Source organism: Balearica regulorum, chromosome 1 (assembly GCF_011004875.1).
Source record: "Balearica regulorum gibbericeps isolate bBalReg1 chromosome 1, bBalReg1.pri, whole genome shotgun sequence".
In the NCBI taxonomy this organism is placed as follows: Eukaryota; Metazoa; Chordata; class Aves; order Gruiformes; family Gruidae; genus Balearica; species Balearica regulorum.
The window spans coordinates 75734882-75756312 of record NC_046184.1 but is presented as its reverse complement, the minus strand read 5'-3'; the positions used below and the strand labels follow the sequence as shown (position 1 = coordinate 75756312).

General features: G+C 35.9%; 2 protein-coding genes across 2 annotated transcripts in view; one reads left to right on the top strand and one right to left on the bottom strand.

Moving 5' to 3' along the window:
* The window catches only part of FGFR1OP2 (FGFR1 oncogene partner 2), a 14561-nt gene extending 14519 nt beyond the window's left edge, over positions 1–42 (bottom strand). Inside the window, exon 1 of the mRNA XM_075759216.1 lies at positions 24–42. The gene's annotated coding sequence lies outside the window, so the exon portion shown is untranslated. The remainder of the gene's footprint in view (positions 1–23) is intronic.
* INTS13 (integrator complex subunit 13) overlaps positions 1–21431 on the top strand; it is a 21778-nt gene extending 347 nt beyond the window's left edge. The window contains exons 2-17 of the mRNA XM_075759174.1: positions 1387–1618; positions 3066–3140; positions 3944–4146; positions 4411–4491; positions 5712–5802; positions 7482–7610; positions 9247–9331; positions 11999–12088; positions 12798–12887; positions 15014–15192; positions 15969–16139; positions 16528–16682; positions 17660–17890; positions 19062–19201; positions 19871–20006; positions 20721–21431. Coding sequence (XP_075615289.1) covers positions 1394–1618; positions 3066–3140; positions 3944–4146; positions 4411–4491; positions 5712–5802; positions 7482–7610; positions 9247–9331; positions 11999–12088; positions 12798–12887; positions 15014–15192; positions 15969–16139; positions 16528–16682; positions 17660–17890; positions 19062–19201; positions 19871–20006; positions 20721–20760 — 2121 coding nt within the window. The 5' untranslated portion in view covers positions 1387–1393 and the 3' untranslated portion in view covers positions 20761–21431. The remainder of the gene's footprint in view (positions 1–1386; positions 1619–3065; positions 3141–3943; positions 4147–4410; positions 4492–5711; positions 5803–7481; positions 7611–9246; positions 9332–11998; positions 12089–12797; positions 12888–15013; positions 15193–15968; positions 16140–16527; positions 16683–17659; positions 17891–19061; positions 19202–19870; positions 20007–20720) is intronic.

Genomic DNA, 21431 nt, shown 5'->3' with positions numbered 1-21431 from the left:
CCTCCGGGCGGGCGGGGACCGACCTCGCTTCTTCCGGGCCCCGCCGGTCGTCTGCGGCCGCGCGTCCCTCCAGCGCGGCTTCCCCGGCCCCTCAGGCTCTGTGCCAGGCTACAGATAGGGTGTAAGTCCTTGGGCCGGGCCCCCGGCGCTGGGCTGGCCCTGGCTGCGGCCGGCCTCGCCTTCTGCCGAAGGGTGTGTAGTGTGTGCCCCGGCAGCTGTTGGTGAGGGCGGGTGCGAAACCTGCCCCCCCCCCGGAGCGAGATGCTGCCCGCAGCCTGGCTTCGTAGAATCACAGAACGGTTTGGGTTGGAAGGGACCTCAAAGATCATCCAGTTCCAACTCCCCTGCCATGGGTAGGGACACCCTCCACTAGACCAGGCTTGTGTAAATCCTCCTTATTTAAAATTTTTGGGTTTGTGTATTTTGTAGTTCCGTAGCATTTGTGTGCACAAAATAGGTTTTTATACTAGAAACGTTATGGAAACATCTAGAAGTTGAATAAGTTTGAGGAGGAGTGTTTGGTCTAAGTAGCACTAGTCTAGGCTTAATTTTCCTATCTAGCTTGGGTCTCCAAGTTATGACGTCCACCCTAACAGAAGGATCTGATGCTCGAGTTGCTTCAAAAGTGTTTCTTTCAGTGATGCTATAGGAGAGGGAAACCCAGACTATCAACGTGAAATGGGAAGACGCACCACACTTCACTGCAGTTCTCAGGCCTCATAGCTGGCAAGAATACAAGGGGTACTCCTATGAGTCTTACTGGATACGAAACACATCATAATTTCAGACTTAACGTCAAAGTACAGATGCAAATATTCATTTAAAAATAGAAGGGTGTACCCAGCAAAGTGAAGGCTGAAAACCTACTTCAAAGTATGATGTTACATCTGTAGAGCCTAATCATAAATTATTTCTTTCTATGTTGCTTATTTTCAGAAATAAACTTTAAATAGGAAGCAGTTTCTGTACTTTTTTCTTAAGTTTCTTTTAATTAGAAAAGTGTGAGGGTAATGCTGTGCATCATTGCCTTTTCAACAGTGTAATCTTACATTTTCTGTATTTTTTTTCCATCTAAAAAATAGTTTCTTCTGATTAGAAATCTAATATGCTAAATATATGAACTAGGAAGAGTTCTAGAGGATATTTGTCTCCATGTAACTAGATTCTTAAAATGGGAATTTTTGTAGGTTTTTAAAACTTAACAGTTTTGTAGGAGCTAATGTATGCAATATGTAATCTAAATACCGTAAGAGGTAAATTCTTTACAACTTGCATATTCTAGTAAGATAATTTTATACTATATAAATTGCACAGTAATCTTGTGATACGATTTTTTTTTTTTGCCTGGTACAATTTCTTTCTGATTTAAATATCTGTTTCTTTTAGGAAGAAGATGAAAATCTTTTCTGAGTCTCATAAAACTGTTTTTGTTGTGGATCACTGCCCATATATGGCAGAATCCTGCAGGCAACATGTTGAATTCGATATGTTAGTAAAGAATCGGACCCAAGGAATTATACCGCTAGCACCCATATCAAAGTCACTATGGACCTGTTCAGTGGAATCATCCATGGAGTACTGTAGAATAATGTATGATATTTTTCCTTTCAAGAAACTGGTAAGTTTTTTTCTAGCCATAATACATATGGTACTTTGTAGTATAAGGGATATTTTCCCATTTTAATGAAGTCTCTTAATACCATTACCTGTTGGTTAGATTAAAAAGATCAAATATAATTTATTATATAAAAATTTCTTTGTGTTGTTGATATACTTTATAGCTATTTAAATTGGTTTGAGTGGTATATGAATTCCATTACATACTTATTTTTGAGACCTTTCATTGTCTTAATGTCACTTTGTAACTCAGTGCAAAACATGAGGAGAGGTGCTTTGAGGCAACTTGCAGCTGTATTATTGTGTTCTCCTGAGCTATGAGTTTACCAAGCCTTGTGTGAGGTATTGCTTCAAATGGAATTTTGTTTCTAAACACACTTGGTAGCACTTCACAAGGTTTTTGGTGCTGACTTTGGAGGAATTCTGGACTTTAGGAAGAGGTAGGATTGCTCTGAGGTTACCACTTTGGAAAAGTGGGAGAGCTTCCTGGCGTACAGCTCCTTGTTTAGAAAAATAAATGTCTGGTGGGTTCTGTAACATTGTGTCTTAAATTAAGATAACTAATCCCTGTTTTTTTTAGATATTTTCTCACTTATGGTCTAAACTGTTGTGCAATGTCCTAAAGGTTAGTTACTCTTAAACCAAAGGGATCTTAAACAACCTTGTGACAGTGGTATTGGTACACAGTAGTAATGGTGGCATACTGGCTGTGTCGGAGAAGCTGAGGCAGAGGCTGGGCGCTAGTGGATGCCTCTGATAGTTCAGTGATTTGATACGTGTCAGCTGTACTGCCTTGATGGATTGCATGTCCTAGTTCTCAGACAACAAATGTTTAATTTAAACTCTAGTTTAGAGCATTTAATATGCAGTCAAGTGCCATTATGGGATTATATCAATGTATGCTTAATGGATTTGAATCAGTTGGCTGAACTGGAGCTTGTGTGGTACGAGAAACTGAAATTGAGATGGAAGGCATGCTTCCTCTTGATGGTTCTGTCATCTTTAGAACATATTTTGTGCTTTGATGTTTATTAAGTCTTGCTGGATATTTACCCCTGTAACAGTCTTTGGAGAATGATTTGCAATATTGCACTATTAGAATTTACTTTATTTTGTAGTTATTCTACTGAAAATATTGCCTAACTATTAAAATACTTCATAATGTCCTGCAGTGCTAATTTGGTGTAAAGATTGATTTAATGGCTTAAAAATATAGAGTAATAAGTTGTTAATTATAATGTTACTAATGGGGTAACTGAATATAGTGGGAGTGGATGCCTTTTGTGGTTTTGTTGTCTTATTTTTAGTTTGGCTTGTCACTGCAACTATCTCCAGAGTATCAGAAGAAAGGTGTAATTCATGTTTGTTTGGATTTGGGGAAGTAGCCGTAATGGTTGTTATCTTCATGGCTGGCTGTTATTTTATGTGTGCTTTTTTGATCCTTTTAGGTGAATTTTATTGTGAGTGATTCTGGGGCTCATGTCTTGAATTCTTGGACTCAAGAAGATCAGAACTTGCAGGAGGTATGCTTTGTAACTGTTCTTCTGTTTTGTAAGTCTAGTTTAATAATGGAATAAATAGCAGCTTCTTACTGTGTTCAGTGTGAAATAACTTAGGATAATTAAAATGTTGGTGGGTCTGGTCTGGAATTACTGCATAACAGAATTCTGAATAGCAGCCTGTGAGGCTGGACTATCTTATAGGCAGTCTTACATAATTTAAAAAGAATCCAATAGCTTTTGAGTATGGAGTTATGTATTAAAATAAATGTTATGAAGAAATTACTTATGTATTTCTTCTGTAATTTGGTGATACTTGAATTTTAAATTTGTTTTGGTGTTTTTTTACATTTGCATGATAGGCAAACAAACTGTATTTAAAAAAATAAAAAAAATTGTAAATATTCTCTTTGCTCTCTTTTGTTGCATACTGAATGACTCCATCCTCTGAAAAATTTACATAGGGGAGGAGCTGAATTTCCAAATTCTCAGAAAATAAAAGCAGATGGCAACTCATAATGTTAGAATTTCTTTCAGGTATTGGATATAACTTGTTATTATAGCCAGGTATTTTTCTGTAATAAATGAGCATATTATATTCTCAAGGCTATAGTAACAATTAATAAATGAATTGCAAAGGATAATTTAGGGCCAAGTGTTTTCCAGAAGGCTGGCAACATATAATGGTCTTTAATTGCTCTGTTTGATTTTTTTCCCCAACAATATTAATTTGCATGTAAAATAAGTTGTAATGATGTCTTCTCTTAACCAATCATTTTAACAAATGGATGGAAAGTAACTTTCAATAATAATTTCTTTCTAACTAGTTGATGGCAGCATTAGCAGCTGTTGGGCCACCTAATCCTCGGGCGGATCCAGAGTGCTGCAGCATACTTCATGGTCTGGTTGCAGCAGTTGAAGCACTCTGCAAAATAACAGAATACCAGCACGAGGCTCGAACCATGCTCATGGAGAATGCAGAACGTGTTGGAAACAGAGGAAGAATAATCTGTATTACTAATGCGAAAAGGTATGTGTGATAATGTGTTTCTACCATTTAAAAAAAGTGATTTCGCACATTTTTAGAACTTTCATTGATCGTCATGAATTTAGTGCCCTCAGTAGCTAGCTCTTTTGTGTTCTGTAGCTCATATCTTGCCTTAAGAGGCCGAGGGGTCTGTTATAGTAACAAACCAAAATTTCCCACTTGAAAGAGGAGAGCATTTAGTGGCATGTTGGTTTGAACAGGAGGACTTATCCTGCATTAAAAAAAATATATAAAATGTCTTTTTAGTGACAGTCATGTTCGGATGCTTGAGGATTGTGTTCAGGAAACCATTCATGAGCATAACAAGCTTGCAGCTAATTCAGATCAGTGAGTATACTTTTTACAAACATAATTTCTCTTATTCTGCACATGCCTGTTATATCTTTATAAAATATGGATGTATTTTTGTTACTGAAAACTTATTCTAATGAACTGTTTGAATGAATTTCTGTGTGAAATAGAAGGTGCTAAATCATGATACCATTGACTGAGAGCTGGTGTATAATCATTAGCTTTTCGGTATCATCCATTATCCTCGTACAACAGTATTTCTTTAGGTTATTACCTTCTACATCTTGCTCCAAAATGAGACACGCAACTGTGCCTTGTTACATATTGTATACTCATAATCACTAGTGCATCTGATGCCTTTTTTCTTGATAACACTGCATTAATTTTACACTCCTCTTTCTTTGACTAAAATGGCTAACTTCTTTGAAACTAGTTTTTAATTTCTGAATTATGGTGTTGTCTGACGCTTCCCTTGAGATAAAGGAATCTCTTGAAATACAGGTTGCATCTCCTCTGAGAAATCATTTTTCCACCATAGATTTTGTCTAATTAAACAGTGAACTGCCTGGCCCAGGGACTGTGTAAAGTGCCTTGTAAAGTGTATAGTAGGTTGAGATCAAATTCTTGATTGCTCTTTAAGCACTTAAATAGCAGAAGCTGGAGTCTCCTATATTTACTTGCTGCAATTGCAGTTTAGCGTATGTACAGTGAATACTGCCCCAGGGAATCAGGTTCTAAGTTCACTGTAAAGACAGAAAAATAGTCTCATTCCTGTAGGTAGAGCTGTGGAACAAAGTCTCAATCTCCCTAATTTCTAGCCACGTTAGGAGATAAGCATGCTATATTTGGGAGGTTGTTTTCATGTTCACTGGAATCCCCTTCTTAATACCCGCATGCATGCTTGGAGACACAAATCCTCTGTAGTGTCAATTTTCAGTTGAACAAAGCTGAACAGATTACACCAGTTAAGGATCTATTTCATTGATATGTCCAAAAAGAAACACAGTGCTATAGCATCTGAAGAGCTAGAAATGTTACACATTTTTTTTAATTCTGATAAAAACTTATTTTTAAGTATGTGCGTTTGAAAATCATTAATGTAACCTAGTTTCTGCAGAGTATTTTCAGAAACAGTATGTTGTGATACATCTTTATGATTCTGTGTTCTGGAAATCAGATGAATCTTGGGAGAATTGATCTAATTTCTAGGAAAGTCTGCCACACTGTAGGCTAAATAGAATGTTTTTATTTTTAAGTCTAATGCAGATTCAGAAATGTGAATTGGTTTTAATCCACACTTACCCAGTTGGTGAAGACAGCCTTGTTTCAGATCGTCCTAAAAAAGAGGTAAGGAGCTTAAAATGAGAAAATTTATCCAAGGATTTGGAGCCATGTCAGACTCAAAATAGACAGTGCAAATTAAATATTCAGCAGTAATATTTTGATTCTCTGGTAAGGTGCAGGAAAAAATGCAGATGATGATAATTCTTTGAAACACTGACAGCCTGCATATTGCCTTCTAAAGCGTATGCTTTGGTTTTTTGTCTTGTAGTCTTTGTGCATTTATGGTACCCCCTTTTTTCATGTTGTTACTTATGAATTATTGATGCAAGAAATTTGATTTTTTTTTTTGTGTGAAGTAAGCCTGTTAATGCCATAGAACGGTAGTCTTGGGTTTGGGTTTTTTGAGAAGGAAATGCATGTTTAAGAACCTAGTGCAAAACCGTCAACTACTTGAATAGGTTAGTTGAACAACTTTCCTGCCATTCAGGTGTAAGCTGCAAGCTAGCACAGGCCTTGTTTCCCCAAATACCTGTTAATGAATGATGTGGATGTTGTTCAGCACTGCGTGTTCCATGTTATCCAGAGTAACATGTTGGCGTTTTTAGCCTCTTGGTTGAATGATTTTCTCATGAAACCAAAATGAGCTTTTGTTTATAAATTCTGTTGTTCCAGTGTTAGCAAACAGGATACCTTTTTGATAAAAAGCATTGGAAAGCATATCTGCTTCCATATGAAAGGGTAATATATTGTAGGAATGTAAAATATGCTCGGAGTTCATCACTCTCCTACAGGTACTTTTAAAGATTATGGTACGAAAAGGTGAAAGGATGCATATAAGAAATTATTCTATATCTCTTAACATCTCAGTTGTTCAGTAATAAAAGCATGTCTGCTCTGTGGACTTGTATGCTTAGTGGTGGTTGTTTGAAACCAAGTACATAAATATTTTGTAATATATTCTGCTCTTCATCAGTCTTTCTCTGCTCAGTATTTTAATGTGCTGTCTGTAAGAAAGGACACAAGTAAAAAAAGTCTTATCCTTAACATGAAAGGCATCTAGTCCTGCATATTATTTCATAAATAAAAAGGACTGTAATAGCTACCTTCCTGGATTCTTCTCTACAAAACTCTTCTGTAGTTGTGCTAAAAAAAAATAAAATGTGAACAGAAGAGAATAAATGAATAAATTGACTACTACTTTCCTCTGTAAGACAGTCATATTTGTCACTGGGCTGAGTTTTTATGTTCATTTTCTCCCAAAATTCTAAAATCAATGTCCTTATTGGCTAGGGAATAATCAAATGCATCTTATGGCTTCTGTTTGTTTCCCTTGTGTATATATGATGTACTTGGAGGTAGGTATTTAAAAATTACTTTGTTCCTGTTAGTAAAAGGGTGAAAATCTTGGCCCAGAGCTTCTATTAAGAGGGTTTGTTCCCCATGTTGTGATACTAATTCTTCATGTTAACAGTTAATGGGTCAACTTTTGTAGCACACTTCTAATTTTTTGACAATTTCTAGCAACCGCAACTATAACAACTGACATAACCAGCAAGATTCTGAATAAGAAATTTTTGCTTCTTCATTCTTAGTTTCCCATGGTGTGGGGTTTTTTAGCGGCTTTTCCCCCAGTTGAATTTAGTATAAATGTGCTTATTTTAGAGTTTCAAATGAATAATATCATTACATGATACTAGAGCCTAATCCATTAATACTGTATCCTGTATGTCAATTTATTTTAGCTTTCACCTGTTTTAACCAGTGAAGTGCACAGTGTCCGTGCGGGGCGGCATCTGGCTACAAAACTGAATGTTTTAGTACAACAGCACTTTGATCTGGCTTCAACCACAATAACTAACATTCCTATGAAGGTAATATTGTGTCTATAGCTTTGTGATAACTAGTTTGCATCACTTCTAAATTTGTTTGTAAACTTCTAATATTTATTTTAATTGAATTTTTACATTGTTTTTCTCTCCATATCATATTTTCTGTTTTGTGTTTTTTTTATTAGCCCACATTCAATGACCAGGTTAGTAAAAATAAAGAAGGGGAAAAAGTAAAGAAGGATCACAGAACAAAATGTTGTATTGCTGAATCTCAATTTTTGATGTAGCAATACAAGTGTTATTTCAGTTCTGTTTGTATTATTTTATATAAATACAATCTTATTTACCTCAGATTACTTTGTCTGTGATTCTTTTGTCTTTCTAGTTGTGTTTAGATATTCTTGACCCTTGTGCATTTTAGTGGCATAGTGAGTCTTTTTCCTCTGTTTCATTATCATGCCCACCCAACATAAAGGTGTTTGTAACTAGTAGCTGAGTTTTGAGTAAAGGTTTTCCAGTTTGAAGATCCATAAACCAGAAACAGGGGGACAGGGGATATATCTAGTTAAAGATATTAAATCAAATATCTTCTGTTCAGTTGTCTGTCCCTATTTTTAAATTTTTTTTTATCACTACTGGCAGGGAAACCAGTGCAAATAAGAATTTCAAGTATTAAGTTTACAGTAATTTTCTGATCAGACAGCAAGAGAATTGAAACAGAAGTGTCAGTATTCAACCAAAAAGGGTGGGGGCAGATAAACTTTCCTCATTTAAAGAAAAAATCAAGTTCTAATACTGTGAATCATCATTGCATCTTTGAAAAATAGCAATATTGTATGCATTTTAGAAGTTAAAACATGAAATTAAAAATCAATGTATTTTCACAGCTTTAATGAAACTTTGACATGGGTCATGGCATAAATGTGACTTAAGTTTGCAAATACCTTATTTGTAACTTTCTGACCTGTGTGCTGCTGGTATGCCTCTCCCTTCTGCCTTTGTCCTTATAGTAGTAGACTATGTTGGGTTCTCTGTGGTTTTTTCCCTTTTTTTTAAACTTGGAATAAATTACCAAGGTTACTGTTTTGTTTTTTGCTAGTCCTCTGCAGCTGTTCAAAGATGCAGTGTCCTCTTTACAAACATCCATTTTTTTTGAATTGGACTTCCATCTGCAAGTACACTTTTTATATATCTGAAGTGCAAGAAAATGATACTCAGTTCTAAGTGTGGGGGTTTTGGGATTCTGGAGATTTTTAGTTGTGAAAAGTAATTGGCAGTCTATTCTGCAGTGACCATTTGCTGCTGCTCAGTATGTTTTAACTGCTGGTGGTATTCAATATGTATTAGGCTTCTTTAACTTGACTGATTTAAACAAAAATAGTTAAACCTATTTTCTACCTGTATTTTACACTGTGCACACTGTCATGACATTTGTATAAAGAGGAAACCATAGGGTTTGAAAAAAGGAAAAATGAGGAAAAGCAGATGACTGCATCTTTAAACAGGTCAGAGAGCAAACAGTTTCCTCAGCATTGTAATCCTGTTGTTGTCTGATGCACTTTGGAGACTTTTTGTTTTCTTCTGGAGTGAAAGGTAAATGTAGAATCATTCATTTATAAAAACAGTGACCTCTAGCTAAAGTAATTGTATTTATTCTTTCTACCATTCTCTTTTAAAGGAAGAACAACATGCTAACACATCAGCCAACTATGATGTGGAGCTTCTTCATCACAAAGAGGCACATGTTGACTTTTTAAAGAGTGGTAAGTAGAAACAGTCCTCTGAAAGTGGCTTTGAATCAGCCTGCTGGAAGTATTCACAAAGCAAGATTGTGAGCTTCAAATTGATCTAAATTTCAGACATGATTAGCATATTTTCAGTTATTCCTTACAACCTACAAACTTGATTTCTGACGTTGGCATTGGAGTTTTACTTATTATTGGCATATTTTAGTATAGTAATAAGGATACAACAATGAAAAACCAGGTCAAATTTGTCAGACAAGGCTTCACATATGTTCAGGATATTTGTGTAAGATTTGAGGGGCGGGTCAACTTTTTATTGGTATAAAAAAGTAGATGAGAGACCAGATGTGCAGTGATTTTACAAAAGAAAATACCTCTTGTTGGCTATTTGAGGAAAATTATTCCTTGCACAACTGAGCTTTTACTCTTTGTGTTAAGTGATAATGATTGACATCACTTGCATCCCATAGGCCTGTTTATGACAGTAATTGTTTTAGAAAAGACAATAGTTATTTGGCTTTTGAGCTCTCTTGTTGAATTTGAAATAACTAGTATCCTTTTTGTAAATTTGGAATTATTACCTCATAATTCCTCTGAGGTGAATTTTTTAACAACTCTTAACTGAAGGTAGAAAAACACAACAGTAAGCCTTATGCAAAACTATTTTGTTTGGGAAACAGTGTTTGATGTAAAATTCTGTTAAGTCAGGCTAAAAATTCTGTATTAGTAGAACTAAAACCAAAGCCAAGCAGTGGAAAAAACCCTCAGCCTGTGCCAGCGTGTTGTGGAATACTTAGGCTGTATGCTGTTTCAGTGCTGAAGTCTGATTTGAAGCTTTTAAAAGCTTGAATATGCTTCGTTTTCTCCTACTGCATTGATTGTGACTTCTGTTACATGATTCAGTAACATTAAAAACTTGATCTGATTTACTATGTGTGTAGAACACATCTATTTAGATACAGGCTGTAGATTTTAGTTTTACTATCCAAAACTATACTGTATAGTTTTAAAGCATATTAGAAAGTTGGTAGTGGTTTAACTTCTAATAAGTGAAGAACTTAACAAATGAGTTGTTTCTTGGAGTTATTTAACAGAGTGGATATTTCTTTTCTGAAGTTTGAAGTCATGGTCCATATGTAGCCATTTTAGGGAGTTTGTCCTTTTTTTATCCTCTTAAGAGGATTACTATTACTTTGAGGAAAAGGAGGTAACTCCTCGTTATCATCTACAAGTACTGTGCTCCATGTTTTAGTGGAGTGTACAATTAAAGGTTGAGGAAAAATAATAGTAATAAAATTGCAGTAATTAATTCAGACTTGGCTGAACTTGTGATACCATGTGGAAAGCATAATGCTTTATTGTTAGGGCTCAAATAGTTTTGTAATAGGTATTTGCTCAAGGAATAAGTCTGCTAGTAAAAGCCAAAAGCAAACTCTGACTACAATGCCTCTTCAAGTTTTTTTCCATCAGAACTTTGAGAGGAAAAAGTTTGTTCTTAGATTCTGTAAATTTTTATGTCTTTTGTTTTTAAATAAATCTTTTGGCTGTAATAGCTCTGGTGCTAGGAAAGTAGGAATTCAGTTACATTGATCTTATTTCTGTGAAATGTTGCTAGAGAATTTTTAGATTAACTGAATTTGGCCTTCAGATATTCTGAGAGTTTCTAAAATTATTCCAGTTATTTTAGGTTAACTGGAAAAAAAAAAAATAATCAACTTTTGCAAATTACCTGCATGATTAATAAGCAAATCAAACAAATCTTTAGTGAGGAAATGTCTTTGATATCAAATAAAAGAAAACTTCTTCCATGAAAGATTGGACTAGACCCTAACATATTACATAGTCTTACATGTTGATGTATGTGTCTCATTCCTCCCAGTTATGGTGGTTTTGAGCATAGTAAGTGACTATGCTACTGTAATTTTGAAACTTCATGCAAAACTCAGTTAACTTTTTCCTGAGATAATGTGATTCAAAGATCATGAAGAATTGCAAAACTCACTAGTAGAAACATAGTTTAATGTATTAAGGAGTATTGTTAATGCCTTCAGGTGGTTTTTGCCAGACCAGTTATCAGTGAGGAGATGTATTAAAGTATTTTAATGATAAAACATCTATGGCCAGTAAAACACGTTGAGAGATGTTCAGATTGAATCTGCCATAGCAAAGATACTGGATGATGAGATCAAATACTTTTCCCCCAAAAGCCCAACTTGTCAAATGTGCCTTTAGATCACTTTGTTTTGATTTTAGGATATAATTCATATAAGAAATGATCAGCTCTAACGTTTGTTAAAGGTTCTGATTTCTATGTGGGAAATTAAAAAAGATATTGTCTTAAGATCCTAGGCATTTTAAAAGAACGTGTTATAGATAAAACATACATAATTTTCAAAGTGTCGTATCAAACCTATGGAACATACTCAGGAGCTGTAGTATTTTGTTTGCTGAATTTTTTTTAAAAAAACATGCAATGGCTGCTGATTTTTAAAAGATTATTTTTTCAATTGTCACTACTAATAACGCTTTTGCTTAGGTTAGATGTCTCACTTTTAAAAATCAGATTACATTTTGTACGTACTCATGTTATAAATATCTTGTACCTTAGAAGTTTAGAGGTTTTTGCTGTAATAAAGAAAATATGGTTGATCATGTTATGGCACACTTTTTCTGACTTTGTTGCAGGTGATAATCATATAGGTGGCAACAGCAGAGAAGGCACATTTAAAGAAACTGTAACATTAAAGTGGTGTACTCCTCGAACAAATAGTGTTGGTAGGTAACATGGTATCTTACAAAACTGATATTCTAACTTTAGAACACTGTTCTTCCTGTATACTGATAAGAATCTGAACAAGGAGGTAATTAGCATCTTGTTAATGCTGGTTTTACCTTTTGCTCTATAAACCTTACTGCTGTCTGCACCTGCTTGACTAATGGTCATTCGATGCTCTCCTGATCTTGGCTAATCAGTGGTTTGTGTAAGATGTGAGAGGATCAGTAGACTAGTTCCTCTGTATTAACTTTCAGATCTGAGTAAGGGAGAGATCTCTACCCAAATCTGAGTAAGGGAGAGAGAGACAGGGAAGATCTGGGGTAACAGGAACCACCCAGCCATTCAGCTCATGCACCCTGTAAACTATCAGCAAGATATGTTGACTCTTTGAGCCAGCAGGTCAAAAATATAGATAATAGAAAAAAGAGGAGGCTGACCCTGCAGTGAAATAATTCAGGAGATAAGGAACTGGAGGTCCTGCTGGAAATAGAGCTTGGGAATGTATTAGGTTCTCGGAGTTGAGGGTACTGGAACAGCTGTGAGGAGATGGGGAAAGGAGCAGACTTCTAGATTGAGACACAGCTAGACTTTTTAGTTCTGCTGATTGTGGAATAGCTGCCTCCTCTTCCTTTCTTTTATTGTGTGGTTTTTTTTTTCTTTCTTTATGTGGAACTACACTCTCAACTTTTCTACTCATTTATTTTTCAGAATTACACTATTGCACTGGAGCGTACAGAATTTCACCGGTAGATGTAAATAGCAGACCTTCTTCATGCCTTACAAACTTTCTCCTTAATGGTAAATTTGTGTCCTTGCTAATTATTTAATGTTTTAATTGTTAATATTGTGAATGGATTGCTTACCACACTTTGGTTCGTATAGCAGGAAATGTCTATATACTGTAAAAGTGCTTGGCCTGACCAGTGTAAACTGCACAGGGAGTGTGTGGCCAGCATAAAGCACACCGAAAGAAGGTGGAGACTGTGTGGCCTAATCAGTATAAAGTGTAGAGATTGAGAACGTGATGGGAAACTTACCTAGCTCAGAGAAGGGGATGCCCTTGGCTGAGATAATACAAAATTGGAATAGGAGTCTTGGTGCAGCAACTCTATCAAAAAAGCACACTGACGTTTTATGTCGAGAAGACTGGCCAGCTATAACTAGACATGGAAACCTGACAGAACAGTGGCTACTGCAAAGGGACCTTTGACCAGCACAAACTTACCTTTCTGCAACATCACCTAGAGGATAGGTTCCTAGGACAAATGGGTTACTGGGGTGATTCGGCACAGGAGAGGAGCAGGATGAAAGAGGCCTTGCCAACGGTAACACTTGCAGCGGCTATTGCCCTGAACAAAGCCTCAGGTAATGCTCCAATTGCGTCTGTTCCGCTTTATGTGTCTAATCCTCCTACTTGGGGAAAAACACTACCGAAACATTAGTGTTGTGGTATCACACTGATGTTTTGGTAGTGTTTTTCCCAAGTCTGGCACTCTTTGGTTCTCCATGTTCTGCCAGTGAGTGCAGGTGCACAAGGAGTGTAAACCAGAAGATAAGGAGGCTCCAACCCTTGACTGAAACTGCAAATCAACAAGATAAGAGCCTGCCTACCCAGACACAGAAAAAGAATGCAATTAGATGTTAGAAGACCCCAGACCAAAAATCACCATGGGACTAAAAGACAAGTAGACAGCATGTGAGGGATGGGTGTATAGATCAGAAGGTTATAATTGCCCAGGGTTTCTTTGTTCAGGGTCCCTCTCTTTGGAGGCACCCAGCCTGGGCTGTTCTTGCTGCTGTACCTTGCAAATTAATTATTTTATAAAATCCATGCATGAGACTGTGCTGCGGGAAACCTAGGGTTGAACCTGAAGGAGGAGGAAGCATGCCCAAGAATAAGTATGTGTGCGTGTGCACAATACCATGAGTGGTGCGTGAATGGTCAGGCAGCGGCTCCTCCTTAAACATTACCTTTTATTTATTCATGGCAATGAGCAAGATCTTGCAGATAATCTTGCTATAAAAGGTTGCTGTTTACATACATGATAAAAAGTTAAACCAAAGCTGTTTCTTCCAAACAAGTAATATGTTGTCAGTGTTAATTACGTGTTGGTGGTTTTACAGTTTGCAAACAAAATTGCATTACAAACATCCTTTTTAATGGGATGTTTTCTTCAGTCAAGTCACTTGACTGTCTAAAATGTGCAGTGGTTTTATTAAACACTGTATTTGTATGTATTTTTCTCTAAAGATTCTGTACTGATAAAGTACTTTGATTAATAAAAATGGTTAGAACAAAAATGAACAGCATATTTCAGATAACCACTCTTCTAGTTTTGCTTCTTCATAACAAACAACTTATTTGGAGAATGCACCCTTTTATGCTTAATGTATTTTACTGGAAATAAGACAAAGGCAGTTTTATTTGTCTGAAATACAGTATTCATTTTAAGCATTAACAAATAGTATCAATTGATACCTTTATACTCAAGTAGGTTGTTTTGTTACTTTTTAGAAGTTGCAGAAACTCTCATTAAAAGCAGTAGAGCCAAATAAGTTCAGTATACAGCATAATCTGTAATAATTAACAATAGCAAACTGCCTTTACACAATATACCATTTTAATGTCTTACAAATATGGATTTTTCCTAAGAATAATGTTCTGCAGAGAATGTGATTGGTTGGTCTAGGAGGGATGCTTTTTGATCTTTCTGTGTGAAAGAGCATATTACATTATATTCTGTGTAAAGACATGGAGTAAATGCTCAGAGGAGATAGCTGTTTCTCATTCAGCTAGGTGAAAACACAGCTTTAATGGATTCAGAGTCTTACTGGCTAGGAACAAACTTGTGTTGTATGCATGTAGTTTTTAATTTAAAATTGCAGCACACAGTAACTAATGAAACGGATCTGATTTCCGACAGGCCGGTCTGTTTTGTTGGAACAGCCCCGCAAGTCTGGCTCTAAAGTAATTAGTCACATGCTCAGCAGCCACGGAGGAGAAATTTTTCTGCATGTTTTAAGCAGCTCACGATCAATTCTAGAAGATCCCCCATCAATTAGCGAAGGGTGTGGTGGAAGAGTCACTGACTACCGGATTACAGTAAGACTCTTATCTTTTTGTTTTTTTCTTTTTTCTTCAGTTGCTGCTTATATCAGATGACAAGAGATGTAGTGCAATAGATGTCTAAAGGAAATGTTGGTATGTTTTCTGGGGAGCTGGAGTGGATTGCGTGGTCGAACTGGTTTTCTTTGTACTACTGATACGTATTTAGTACAAAGTACGTCTGCTTATTGTTATGCCTGCTTCATGGAATCCTTTCTGTGTCAAAGAAGTACTTGCCTCCTTATGAGTATTTAAACTTTGTTCTGATTCTAGAATAACACTTTTCTTGTCAAGTTTTTTCTGTGGGCTGGATACACATAGGACTATATCCTGATTATTGTCAGAAGGATAGATTCCATGTGGATGGTTTGTACAATAAATAGAAAAGATGTTGTGAGCTTTGAACCCTGGATATGGAGCAGACAATCAGCTGGCATTCATTTTGTTTTTTTCTTTTATTTTTTCAACACATCCTTTGTATCAGTTGTAAACAAGCAGAAGTGGCTTCCAGAAAAACATGACAAAACTCTTACTGTATATGAAATACCTTGCAGATCATTGTATCAGTTTTTAACCCATATTTTTATACAACTCTTTTTGTGTTCACCCTGAATAATGTCTATCTGAAAGCTAGGAACAGGGTTGTTAGGGTCAAATTTAGCAGTGGGGATGGTACACAGTTAGTGATAAGCAAGACTATGCTGTTTCTCCCATTCAGTGAAAGTTACTTTGTTAGAGAAATGCCTAATTGTATCTTGTTTGGTTATCATTAGGATTTTGGTGAATTTATGAGGGAAAACCGATTAACTCCTTTTCTAGAGCCCAGATATAAGATCGATGGAAGTCTTGAAATTCCATTGGAACGTGCAAAAGATCAGTTAGAGAAACATACTCGTTACTGGCCTATGATTATTTCTCAGACTACCATCTTCAACATGCAAGCTGTAAGTAATCTGGGGTTTGTAGTCTTTTATTGTCTTCTAGATTAAGTTTCACCGTGTCACTTTATGAAATACTAACTCTTATCAATCACTTGCCACAAAATCAGTTTTTCAGCATTATTTTTAAGTCCTCTGTATTTAATGTCAATAGGTTATTGGAATGCCATCTAAATAGGGTGGAATATTTGAACCTGACAGCTACAGTGCTGCTGGGTAAAGAAAATGTGCATCTACTTATACCTGCTTAGAGTTACTACTAAATTGAGGATAAGCGGGACTGGTTTTGTTGTGTGTTTTTCTGTGGTTCCACTGTCTTTGATTTCTTTGTTCTTCCTATTTCTCTCCTGTGATATACACAGATTTTCTTGTTGACTTTTGTTTTGTCTTGCAGGTAGTGCCATTAGCCAGTGTGATTGTAAAAGAAGCAATGACTGATGAGGATGTTTTGAATTGTCAAAAAACCATATACAATTTGGTAGACATGGAGAGGAAAAATGATCCACTGCCAATTTCAACAGTTGGTACCAGAGGAAAGGGTCCAAAAAGGTTACATGCATATCTCTTTGTTGATGCTGGACGCTTTTCAGAAATACTCTATTGACATTGTTTTCATACCATATGTTAAAAATTTGACCAAAGGCAATACATAGTAAACTAAAATGCTGTATGTATGCAAAACAAATGCTATGAATGCTTTGCCTGCATCATTTAAAGGCTATCACAGTACTGATATTTCTGTATGTTAGGAAAAAAAAATACATCATATTATTACCTGAGAATTGTGAGTATGTTAAAAACCATGAAAGCAGAGATAGTCATCAAGAAACTTAAGAGATTGATACAAGCTAGGACAGAGAAAGTGGAATAATTTCGAAATAATGTAAAGGAAAACATAAGCATGCTATAAATGAACAATGATTTAAAATTGGGTTATATTAGAATAGTCAAATCCTTTTGAAACAGTTATTTAAAATATGGGCTACTCCTTTAAAACAAGCATCCTGATACCTCAGTCATTGTGATGTGTGCGTTGTATTTCCAAGAATTGGTTGAAAAGAAATTCAGCTACCGATTTGTCCACGTGACTGGATGTTATTTACAGTAGCATGGTACAATTCTTTCTATTTTTTTATCCAAAGAATTAAATAGTAATTAATGTACGTGTCAGTACATGAGTGGCGCTCTGCATATCCTGACATTGCATAGTTCGCAAACACCTGAGAGGATTCAGAAGTGCCTTTTGACAGTGAGGTCTTGTGGAAGTTAAGAGTCTGATTTCAGTGGATACAGTCCATTTCAATTTAAACTTAATGCTGGATGTCAATTGGGAAGTTTCAAGGCTGGAGTAATCCCAGGTGGATAGACCTCCAGTACAAGAGGACAGAGAATCTGTTTGGAGGTTTTTTTTGTTTGGGGATTTGTTTTTGTTTCTTAAGGCCTGTTTTTAACCTTAATTTAATCAATGGGTGATTTAATGATCTAGGTAATTCCGTGTGTAATATCTTTTCTCTGGCCTTGCTTAGAGATGAACAGTACCGGATTATGTGGAATGAATTGGAGACCCTTGTACGAGCACACATAAACAACTCTGATAAACACCAGCGAGTCTTAGAATGTTTGATGGCTTGCAGAAGCAAACCCCCAGAAGAAGAGGAGCGCAAGAAACGAGGTAGAAAGAGAGAAGACAAAGAGGACAAGTCAGACAAGTTGGGCAAAGACTATGAATCAGATAAGCCATGGCAAGAATCAGAAAGGTAAACTTTCTAAAGTGAAATAAAACTGCAGTGTGATAGTTTTTATCCTGCCCTGCTTCAAAGAGGAGAGGAATTGCAGTGAAACAGTTGTATGTTTCAATTTGATGTGTTCATGCTTGTAACTTTGGTTTACTACCGCTGAGTGTGAATTCCAAGGTTTTTTGGATCAGTCACCATTAGCAAGCTTGGAAAATTGGCATCTTATTACAGTGCCTGCTTATCAGGCTTTTCAAATTAACATATTTTACAAGCAGTATGGATCTTGGGCAAGTTGTTGACCACTTAGCAGGGCTTTGCAGCTTGAGGAGTCACTGCTGTTTGATTTTTATCGTAACCACGCTACCTATTAGGCATTAAACTGCTTTATAGAAATGTAAAGCGTGACTAAAAACTTGGGACAGGCAGTTATTTTCTCTTGAGCTGTAGATAGTTTAGTGTTTGGGTAGATAACCAATCCAGATTGATTTGACTCTTCTCTTTAGTTGAACATCAGGATTGATTGTCCATACACCTACTGTCTATAATTTGTGTTGTTATTGTAACTTGTCTAAGTGGTAAAGATCTGTCAGTCTCTTCTGTTTTCTGTCTTTCAAAAACTATTCTAAAGAGATCAAAAAACTCTCATGGTAGTAAGCTTAATTTGCATATGTTTTGTGCATGCCGTGATCATTTAGGATAGGAGAACCTTTTCACCTATTATTGTCACCATGCTGATGACCTTTCATGCCTTTCTGTTTATGATCAAATCCATTCCTACAAACACTCTTACTTTCACATGTGGAACAAAACCAGGGACTGCGATAAAAGGATTTGGTATAGAATAGGTCTGAACTTAGAAAAGATAATAGGAAATCGTGTGGGGTTTTTTGTATATGCATTATTACTTAGTCTTTCCTTCAAAATTTAGAATGATCAACTGTCTTAACTACAATATAAATATTGGTAACTAAAGTGAAATTATATTTTAAGATCTTTCCCTTTTACTTAAGGCTTTAACCAGAGGATTATTTGGTTAGTCTTCCCTATTGTTTTTCACCCATTCCAGAGGATCAAAAGATATTTTCTTATGATACGGATTGCCCATAACTTTGAGGAGTACAGAATGGTATGGAGAATCATATGTTCTGCTCTAGCACGTTTTGCTTCACCGTTTTCTTTCCCCCTCAAAAAGGTTGAAAGGTCTGTTGGATCGTGAAAAAGAAGAACTAGCAGAAGCTGAAGTTATCAAAGATTCCCCTGATTCTCCTGAGCCACCCAATAAAAAGCCTCTTATTACAATGGATGAAATGCCAACTGTTGAAAAGGCAAAAGGTAAACCAGAAGAATTGCAACAAATCTTTTTTTTTTTTAAAGATAGAAGTTGTTGTATCAGACTGTATTTTCTAAAGTAATGAGATGAATCTTCTTGGAGTTCAAGCTAAGTCAATGAGGATATTTTTTAATTAAACATTCAAAGTTGAGAAATTCTTGGTAATTATGTTAACCTCAACAGGTCTGTGTAAAAAGAGAGATACCAAGATACTGTGTGGGTCTACGGAAAGGCACTTGGGTTGACAAGGGGGTTGGACAAATTTCTGCTGCTGCTGTTTCAGCTACTGTATGTCAGAAATGCTGTTTAAGGACAGGTATCAGAAATCACTGTCTCCCGCTGACTAATAAACATGCTGAAACAGTATAGTTGTTGAAACGGGCACATCTCACTGGCTTCCGTTCCTTGGTGTGAGCTGTTACCATCTGTCGCAGTGGCTGAGCTGATGTTCAGATTCTGCATTTGAAGCAAATCACTTAAGAAGCAACTTCAGCTGTTCTCACTTTGCATATTTTGTATTTGTGTAGCCTCTATCATAAGGTTGTTTAATATTAGTGGATTTAATATGTTGTACTACCATAGTCTGTAACTTCTTCCAAGCCTTTATAATGATGTTATGTTTACGAATACAAAAATTAAATCACTTAGACTTATTTAACTTACAATTTTAGGGCCAATGTCCTTGCTGTCTTTATGGAGCAACAGGATTAATACTGCCAACTCTAGGAAACACCAGGAATTTATTGGTCGTTTGAACTCTGTCAACAATAAAGCTGAGCTATATCAACATCTGAAAGAAGAAAATGGGTTTGTATCAGGAAATGCATGACTACAAATATCTGGGCAGTAGTCAATATGCAGTATGGAGGAATACTTCAGTTACAGCATTAAAAAGACTCCTTATTCTTTTGAGGATTAAAATGTAGCAAAACTCTTAAATATCAGGGTGTTAAATGGTAGCTAAGTTGAGACTTCTTGTGCCAGTCTATTGCTTGCTTTAGCTTCCAAAGGAGTGGCTAATACAAAAATATTGTTGATAATAGAGTGGTTGAATCTTAAGCTGTGCTGTAATGAAGTTGATAGTCCAAAAAATACTGAAAGCCCAAAGGAACCTCTTCTTAAGTAAATGAGATAGTGGTAGTCGTAAGTGTATATGACTTACACATAGATAGTATAAGAAGGGTGAAAATGAAGACCTTGAAACAAACTGCTAAAGCTAAAGTTTTAGTAATGGACTCTCTGTAGTCACATGAATATGAGCTTTTGTCTTTTAGTGAGGTTGATATGGATAGCTCTTTGTGGCTGGAAAGTTTCTTTGCAGAAACCTTTCCTTTATGTATTGATCACTGCTTAAAGAAGTATTAAGAGGAGATAGGATTGTATGTTGGGGATAGGGAGAGACAGGATGGTCTGTGAAGTAAAAAATATTTTTTTAATAAATATTTAAGTGATTTTTTTTTTCTTAATCTGTTGGTTGTATTTCCAATTACAAGCCTTACCAGTTGTTGTCTTGCATTTCAGAATGGAAACAACAGAAAATGGAAAAGCAGGCCGGCAGTGATGATTAATTTTGTTTCTTTGGACAAAACTTGGCCGAATTGCAAAAATATTTAATGCTGGAATTGATATCGGTACCATTTCAGTACAATTGTATAGCTCTGTTTTGATTGTTTTTTACATTTTTCTATTCTTATTTTTGCTATGGAATATGAAATCCTCATATCACATTAAATTAATAGTGTGCAAATAGGAGCTGTCCTGAAGTATTTTACAGTCATGTTTTTAGGATGAAGAAAACCTGTGCTGCAATGGACTAAATCAAGTAATCAAAAACGTTAGTCAGTTTAAAGTTATTTCCCATAAGTATTGTTGAATGTTTCAAGATCAGTGACTGTTTTTTTTAAAAAAAAATCAAGTAATTGATAATTAACTGATAATATTGTTAATTTTGGTTCATGAATACTTTTATTTATATAAAACTTCCTCAGGAGTCCAGAATTATGGAAGAGACCGCACACTGAGTACCTTGTCACCGAGTTGAGAGAAAATGCCAGTCTTTGTTTTCAACTAAGGGGTGGGAGAGTAGGTGGGTTTACAGGTAAAAATTGTTGGTTTAGGGACTTTTAAAAATTTACTAGAAATGATCTTTAGAAAGCAAAGCTTTTCAGGTTGTTGTTCTGGAGTTAAGTCTTTGTAAGCAAAAGTAAAATAAAATTTTTGCTAATCATTAAA